We start from the raw sequence: 9168 nt of genomic DNA on the forward strand, positions 1-9168 counted from the left end.
ACTACTGATTACTGATTACACACACCATTGTTAATTGTACTTAGTTTACTTTAGTTAATAAATATATATTTTGGTATTCCTTGTCTCCACGTTGTCTCCCTTTTGTTACGAACTTTGAGCCGGTTCGTGACACTAGTGAACAACAACGCCCAGGCCTCCACTTCCAGCTTATTAATACTATATACATTTTTTGGACACAGTCAATTTTATAATTGTTCTATTTTGTTTGTTTTTACTCCTGAATTTCCTCTACCCTCAACCTCTCCGATCATTTTCATGATGTCCATCCGGTTTGCTTCTATATGTCTTATCTTTCAAACTGTGCTCTTTCACAAAAGTTCTTAACCTATAACCTATATACGTATTATGGACACAGTATGTTTTACATTAGTTATCTTGTTGTTATTAGTTGTTATTAGTCCCAACCTTCAGCTCCATTCAACCCCTCCCATCTTTCTCTTAACACCATCCATATTGGATTTATATTTGCCATATATTTTTCAACTGTACTGTGATGTTTAACAAAAGTTCTGAACCTTTCTATTCTCATTGTTGCTACAGATTGTAAATTGAAAATATTTAATTTTGCTAAAAGTATTATATTACTGATTAATTGACTATGACTTTTCAGATCACCCAGTAGTGCTATCTGCAGGGTTAGCTCCAGGTAAATATTGCAATTCTTCAGCCATTCCTGGACCTGTGACCAAAAACAAGCTACGAATGGACAGTTCCAAAATAAATGATCTAATGATTCTGTCTCTTCGCAGCAACATCTGCAGAGCGGGGAAGATTGTATCCCCCTTATAAATAACATTCTATTGGTTGCAAGAATTTTGTATAATAATTTAAATGGAACAATCCTATGTTTTGAATCCGGCATCGTTTTGCGTATCAGTTCATAAACCATGTGCCATAAAATCGGTACGTCAAAAATCTCTTCTCAACTATTTTGCAATCTAAATGGGACGGCTTTAAATCCTTTGGTATACTTTTTTATTTATCACCATTTTCTTTCAACAATTATGGTCTTTAATGCAGGGCCGACAGACAAGTTCCTTACTTTTTCCCCCTTCCACTTTCCTCTGCAATTATTTGGTTGTAATTTTGGGTAGAGCAGATATTTCCATATGTTTTTGTTAGCTGCATGTGCGACATATCTCCACCAGTCCTACCTATGATATCATTTACAAAGATTATTTTTAAACATTTTTTTATCAATTAGTATATTTGAGTTTACTAACTTTCTATGGATTGTTTTAGAAATAGTGACATTTGGGAGATGATTTCCTTTTTAAATAATCTGTAATCTGAATAAAGGGAAAAAGACCATTCTTGAACTTAGGGTGAGACAATCTTATTAATTTGCTAGAGAACCAGTTCGGATTTAAGTATAACTTTTGTATGACTGAAGCTTTTAGTGATAGGTCTAATGCTTTAATATTTAATAATTTCTGTCCTCCAAATTCATATTCATTATATAAATAGGCCCATTTAATTTTGTCTGGCTTGCTGTTCCAAATAAAATTGATAATTTTTTTCTCGTATAATTTAAATAACCGTTCGCTAGGCGTAGGCAAGACCATAAGCAAATAGGTAAACTGGGATAATACTAAAGAGTTAATCAGGGTGATTTTTCAACAAATAGACAGGTATTTAGCTTTCCATGGTAGCAAGATCTTATCTATTTTTGCTAACTTTCTATTAAAATGTATTGGAGAGAGATCATTTATTTCATTTGGGATATGTATACCGAGTATATACACATCACCATCAGCCTATTCCCCCTCAGGAGACTGAAAAGATTTGGCATGGGTCCTCAGATCCTCAAAAAATTATACAGCTGCACCATCGAGAGCATCCTGACTGGTTGCATCACCGCCTGGTATGGCAACTGCTTGGCCTCCGACCGCAAGGCACTACAGAGGGTAGTGCGTACGGCCCAGTACATCACTGGGGCCAAGCTTCCTGCCATCCAGGACCTCTATACCAGGCGGTGTCAGAGGAAGGCCCTCAAAATTGTCAAAGACTCCAGCCACCCTAGTCATAGACTGTTCTCTCTGCTACCGCACGGCAAGCGGTACCGGAGTGCCAAGTCTAGGTCCAAAAGACTTCTCAACAGCTTCTACCCCCAAGCCATAAGACTCCTGAACAGCTAATCATGGCTACCCTGACTATTTGCACTGCCCCCCCACCCATCCTTTTTACGCTGCTGCTACTCTGTTAATTATTTATGCATAGTCACTTTAACTCTACCCACATGTACATATTACTTCAACTACCTCAACTAGCCGGTGCCCCCGCACATTGACTCTGCACCGGTACCCCCCTGTATATATAGCCTCCCTACTGTTATTTTATTTTACTTCTGCTCTTTTTTTCTCAACACTTTTTTTGTTGTTGTTTTATTTTTACTTTTTTTGTTAAAAATAAATGCACTGTTGGTTAAGGGCTGTAAGTAAGCATTTCACTGTAATGTCTGCACCTGTTGTATTCGGCGCATGTGACCAATACAATTTGATTTGATTTGATTTAGATTTGATTTGATTTGATTGGTAAACTACACGGTAATGTAAAAGTTGTATTTTTTAGTGATCCAATATGTAATATAATACACTTAATAATTTGGTTGTAATCCAGAGAGGTTAGAAAATGTATCTAGGTCCTCTATGAGGCTGTGGAGGGATTCATGTTGTGGCTTTATAAGAAAACATGAATCATCAGCGTACAATGACACCTTTGTTTTTAAGCCCTGGATTTCTAATCCCTTGATATTACTGTTGGATCTGATTTTAATAGCTAACATTTTGATGGCCATAATAAATAGATATGCCGATTGTGGACAACCTTGTTTTACTCCTCTTGACAGTTTAAAACTTTCAGAGAAATAGCCATTATTTACTATTTTACACCTAGGTTTACTATACATGATTTTAACCCATTTTATAAGAGATTCTCCAAAATTGAAATGCTCCAGGCATTTATATATAAATTCCAGTCGTACTTTATCAAAAGCCTTTTCAAAGTCAGCTATGAATAGCAGGCCTGGTTTCCCATATTTTTAATAGTGTTCTATTGTTTCCAGTACTTGCCTTATATTATCTCCAATGTATCGTCCATGTAAAAAACCTGTCTGATTAGAATGAATAATGTTCCACAATACCTTTTTAATTCTATGCGCTATACATTTTGCTAGAATTTTTGCATCAGAACACTGAAGTGTAAGGGGCCTCCAATTTTTTAAATGGACTGGATCTTTATATTTCCCACTTGTATCCTGTTTCAGTAATAATGAAATCAGACCTTCTTCTTGAGTGTCTGATAATCTACCATTTACATAGGAGTGGTTAAAACATGCTAATAACGGTCCTCTGAGTCTATCAAAAAGGTTTTGTATACCTCAACTGGTATGCCATCCAACCCTGGAGTTTTCCCGAACTTAAAGTCTTTAATTGCATCTAGAAGTTCCTCCTCTGTAATTTCTGTATGGCTGTTAATTTTACATTTTCAATAGAAAAAAAATCCATACAATTAGCTTCAGTTAGAGGAGATGGAGGCGACTGAAATGAAAACATAGACATAAAGTACTTTGCTTCCTCCTTCAAAATATAATTTGGTGAATCATGGGTGACTCCGTCATTCATAACCAGTTTCAGTAAATTATTTTTGGTAGCATTTCCATGTTGAAGCTTAAAAAATGAATTTGGTGCATTTTCCCCCATATTCCATCCAGTTTGCTTTATTTTTTATAAGATATTACACTTGATCTTTCTTGAATAAGTTCCTCCATTTATTTTTGTTTTTCCTCTAAATTATACTGAGCCTCTATGGTACAGTTGTATTGCTATCTATCTGTTCTGTTAGACCTTCTATTTCCTTTGTTAGTATGGAGTCTTTTGACCTAAATTGCTTTTGTTTTCGAGATGAGTACTGGATTGCATGGACTCTAAAGGCACATTTAAAAGTGTCCCATACAATAAGGGGATTTGCTATGTTATGTCGGAAAAATTCAGTTATAAATTCCTCTGTCCTAGTTAAAAACAAGTTATTATCCAATAGGCTTTGGTTAAATTTAAAATATCCTCGCCCACGTGGAAATTCAGTAAGAGTAATGTATATGATGGTTAGACCGCATTTTGTCCCCTATCAACACTTTTTAAACTTTTGGTGCCAACGAGAATGACATAAGAAAGAAGTCAAGACGACTAGCTTGATTGAGTTGCCGCTATGTATATCTCACTAGGTCAGGATATTTAAGCCTCCATATATCCGCTAGTTCTAATATATCCATGACATTCATGATTTCCTTAAGAGCATGAGGGTGATAGTTTGTAGTGTGATTTCCTTTACGGTCCATTGAGGTATTTAAAACAGTATTATAATCTCCCACCATAATAATAGAGTCTTGTATTGCTTGCAGGGTTGATCATTTATTATATATATTTACAAAGAAGCGTGGTTCATCATTATTTGGTCCATAAAGGTTAATGAGCCATATATGTTTATGGTCTAATAACATATTTATAATCATCCATCTACCTTGCGGATCTGTTTGGACAATTTGCACATTCTGATCAAAATTTATGTTAATTAATACCATCACCCCTTTTGAGTTTCTTTGCCCATGGGAGAAGTACATTTCGCCCCCCTGAGTCCTTTTCCCACACAACTTCATCTAGAATTGTTGAATGAGTTTCCTGTAAACAATAGATATTATATTCCTTCTCTTTGAGCCATATAAATATTGTTATTCTTTTCTTATTATCTGCTAAGCAATTACAATTAAAACTGGCTATACTTATTTCACCATTTACCATAATGCGATACATGTTCTATTTATCATAATATATGTTTATAAATGTGCCATTAAAAAGTACCATAGTGCTCTACCATGATATTTGCATTGCTACTAAGTAACCCTCCAATTGTTCTCCACTATTCCCCCTGCCAAAGCCCCTCCCCATCCCAAGTTGGGTTGTCATCCCAGTGATCGGCAGACCACCCCCGTCCCCACTCAATTTATATAGCTATTAAAAATATATATTTATTCAAATAACTTGCATATCTTAATTTCCATCATTATCAATTAATATGCGTAATAATGTCGGCAGTTCATGCAAAGGATTGTTACCTATAACCCGGATTGCCATTGCATTACATTTTTGTCAAGCAATTATTATTTTAGCAAACAATTATTGTGGTTCATTCTATATTCTCCCTAACATCCTTACCCCATTGCAACAGATGTGGGATACATACATACACACACACATTCTCTTACACACTCAACCCCTTTCCCCCACAATCAACCATAAGCTCAGATTCTCAACGGTTGTTACATCCCAGAGCCCAACTCAAGAAAGGACCGGATTTACGAATGCATATACAGTTACAGCTGTTTGAGAAAGCATGCAAGATTGAGCAAAAATGACACAAATTTGAGATTTGATTAACCAATGTCAAGTCCTAGGTGATGGAGATCAGATCCACCCCCTTCCCCTGAAACACACACACTCTGGTCCCCCGTTGTAACCATTTTCCCAAACATCTCTGTGCAGTCAGACCTTTTTGTGCCACCAGGGCCACACTAATATGCCCCTTCTCTGATTGTTCGAGTGTGACCCCCTCCCCATGGGTTACTGCAGCCAGTGTTGTCAGCACTGCCACAACCTGGGTGTGGGTACCCCACCGGAATCCCCACCGGCTAGGTACAAGGTCGTCTAGGAAGAGTCTGGGTGGCTCTAAACTTCTTCCATTTAAGAATGATGGAGGCCACTGTGTTCTTGGGGACCTTCAATGCTGCAGAAATGTTTTGGTACCCTTCCCCAGATCTGTGCCTCGACACAATCCTGTCTCGGAGGTCTACGGACAATTCCTTCGACCTCATGGCTTGGTTTTTGGTCTGACATGCACTGTCAACTGTGGCACGTTATATAGACAGGTGTGTGCCTTTCCAAATCATGTCCAATGAATTTAATTTACCACAGGTGGACGCCAATCAAGTTGTAGAAACATCTCAAGGATGATCAATGGAAACAGTATGTACCTGAGCTCAATTTCGAGTCTCACAGCAAAGGGTCTGAATACTTATGTAAATAACTTATTTCTAAAAGCCTGTTTTCGCTTTGTAATTATGGGGTATTTCGTGGAGATTGAGGAGGATATTGTAAAAAAAAATACATTTTAGAATAAGGCTGTAACGTAAACAAAATGTGGAAAAAGTAAAGGGGACTGAATACTTTCTGAATGCACTGTATGTATTTATGCATGTATGCACATTGTATTGCATGCTGCTTGACTATTATTACTTGTTATAAACATGTATGAGCTCTAATAATGCTTAATACCAGGGGCGCAACTTTCACTTTCATTTTTGTCCTCCGCAGTTTTATCATTTGAATGTGATACAAAAGCCGGCAACTGTGTGCTCTAGGACCATGCGGATGCCTCCGAGCAGTCGGGAAGGCTGTTTGGAGTGTGTTTCCGTCTAGATAAAAATAAATAAAGATAAAATAATAATAATTACGTCCTCCCCCGACTTCTAAAACCAAAGTTGAACACCTGCATAATACTGTACCTCTGGGAGAAGATGTCCCTGTATGGACTGCCGTGCTGCATGGCGAAGCCGTAGCCCCGATCTGGTGCGTTGCTCCCCACAGTGTAGAACGAGCAGTCCTCATCGTTGATGGCCGTATACTCCAGCACCGCCGCATCCCACACAAAGGCAAAACGCCCGTACTTCACCTGAGAGAAAAGTAGAAACACAGACATAGAATTACTGAGCGTATTCATGAGGGTCAAATTGCTATGTTCTGATGGGCTACGCCCTTTCTTGTAATTATATCTCTATGGGTAGAAACAGATGTAGAAACAGAAAACTATATGTTGACACTTGGGTAGAGAGATGGTAACATGATTGAACATGAACATTGACCGTGACTAACTGTGGAGGAGGGTGAAGTGTTGCCCCTAGACGCTGTTCTTGGGTCAGTTTAGCATTTTCCACAGTTTTCTTGTTTTTAATTGTACATGGTCCCTGACAAATTAATAGATTAAAATCTAAAAGAAGACATACACTACCAGTCAAAAGTTTGGACACACCTACTCATTCAAGGGTTTTTCTTAATTTCTACTATTTTTTACATTGTAGAATAATAGTGATGACATCAAAACTATGAAATAACACACACGGAATCATGTAGTAACCAAAAAAGTGTTAAACAAATCAACATATATTTTATATTTGAGATTCTTCAAAAATCGCCACCCTTTGCCTTGATGACAGCTTTGCACACTCTTGGCATTCTCTCGACCAGCTTCACCTGGAATGCTTTTCCAACAGTTTTGAAGGAGTTCCCACACACGCTGAGCACTTGTTGGCTGCTTTTCCTTCACTCTGCCGTCCGACACATCCCAAACCATCTCAATAGGGTTGAGGTCTACTTTTGACCATGGTCCATTGGGACAGAACAACACAGAACTGTATTTGGACTCTGACGTCTCATTAACTGTTATGGTACTTGATTAGATTTCCAGGCACCTCACACCAGTGTGTGTCTGGGCGGGGTTCAACGTGATTGCCCATGTCTGAATATGAAACACTCTTATTTGGTGATTTGGCTCAAACAGTAGACCCTGAGATGAGGAAATCAGACAGCTACACTATGGGTTCGTCCCAAATGGTACCCTATACCTTTGATAGGGCACTACTTTTGCGTGCACTATATAGGAAATAGGGGGCCATTTGCAGTATCTTCCTTCTCCTGGAATTCCCTTATATCACAGGGTCTTACAGATTTGCTTCCAGGAAAATGATTTTGGGTCAATCAATTCTACTGGCATGGAAGTTAGGATGACATCTGACCATAAGTGGTTGTTGAGGTTACTAGTCAATCATAGCCAGCAAGGAGTTTTGTGGGCTCAGAATGCACATTTTGGATTTATGTACTCAACAAAATTCTACAGAAACGCAATGGCACAATATCTTCCTGCATGTACTGAAGTTTCCCTCGTGGAAAAATTAATCAATTATATGATTATTATTATTATATTATTATCTTTTGTATTCTATTCTATTTTATGGTTGCAAGACAGATGTGAGATACTGAGATTCATCTCCTTGTTCAAATATGCTTTTATAACAGTTTTTTCCCCCTTCAAATTAATTTTATCTCCTCCCTGTCGCTTGTGCCCTCGTTCCTGAACACTTGATGAGGGTTTCTTTGTTTTTGAGAAAAGGCTATTATAATGGAATACACTGTTGATTATGATATTATCTACAATAACCCAAAACGAATGTAACACTAATGATTTAATAATGGGTGATCTAAACAGGAAGGTTTTGCCAAGAATGGGGCGGAAGCCTTTTGAACATTTACATTGTCTAATTTCCTCCACAATTGTGAAAATGTCCTTGAAAGTGTCTAGTGAATGTTGATCTACTTCATCACATGACATCATTAAAAAAGTAACAAAGCGAACGCTAAACATTTCCTTTTATGACCAACATTCTTATCCCTTATAATGTCAAACATCCATTGCGCAAGTGCAGGGAAGACATTTCGAGATTCCTATCGATTACCAATCGATTTCAGAGGAGAGCACGGAAGAGTTAAAAACAAGCAGGTACCACAAAGTCCTCGCCTCATTGATGTGATTCCAAGAAAAACAACTATAAATAGACTAGTAGAAACATAGAGAAAAAAAAGAGAGAGGGAACAGGAGGAGAGGAAGGGTAGAGGGTCAGGTAGTGGTTGAGTGGTGGCGCATGATGAGAGGAGAAGCAGTGAGCCACGTCTCTCCGTATGGAGCGAGTGCTGCCTGCCTGGAGCCATGGCAATCAGAAGGGCCCTGATCATTATTAAAAGTCATTGTCGTCAAACACCGGGCGCCCGGTGAATCCTAATCACATCATTGTTTTTTCCCGGAAATATGACTGCACAACTCACTAGATCCATAATCGTGAAATAAAAGTCATTCATCCGCTCCCCTGGGGTACGCTGGGGTAGCCTAATGTTGTTTACGTTTACATTTGTTGTTTGTTTTTGCATCCTCATTTAAAGGCAGGTGACGTCCTCGAAGCCGAGTTGTAATTACCGCGGCGTGAGCATACTTTAATGCTTAATTAACACAAATGCCCTTCCTTTCGCAACTTGAAACACATGATAC

The 9168-nt window shown here is 38.2% G+C and overlaps 1 protein-coding gene across 1 annotated transcript in view; it reads right to left on the bottom strand.

Moving 5' to 3' along the window:
• Positions 1-8957, bottom strand: part of LOC123492762 (glutamate receptor ionotropic, delta-2-like) — a 46572-nt gene extending 37615 nt beyond the window's left edge. Inside the window, exons 1-2 of the mRNA XM_045225957.1 lie at positions 8949-8957; positions 6578-6744 (exon numbers count right to left, since the gene is read on the bottom strand). Coding sequence (XP_045081892.1) covers positions 6578-6744; positions 8949-8957 — 176 coding nt within the window. The remainder of the gene's footprint in view (positions 1-6577; positions 6745-8948) is intronic.
• Positions 8958-9168: the final 211 nt, after the last annotated feature.

This window comes from Coregonus clupeaformis, chromosome 16 (assembly GCF_020615455.1).
Source record: "Coregonus clupeaformis isolate EN_2021a chromosome 16, ASM2061545v1, whole genome shotgun sequence".
Lineage (NCBI taxonomy): Eukaryota > Metazoa > Chordata > Actinopteri > Salmoniformes > Salmonidae > Coregonus > Coregonus clupeaformis.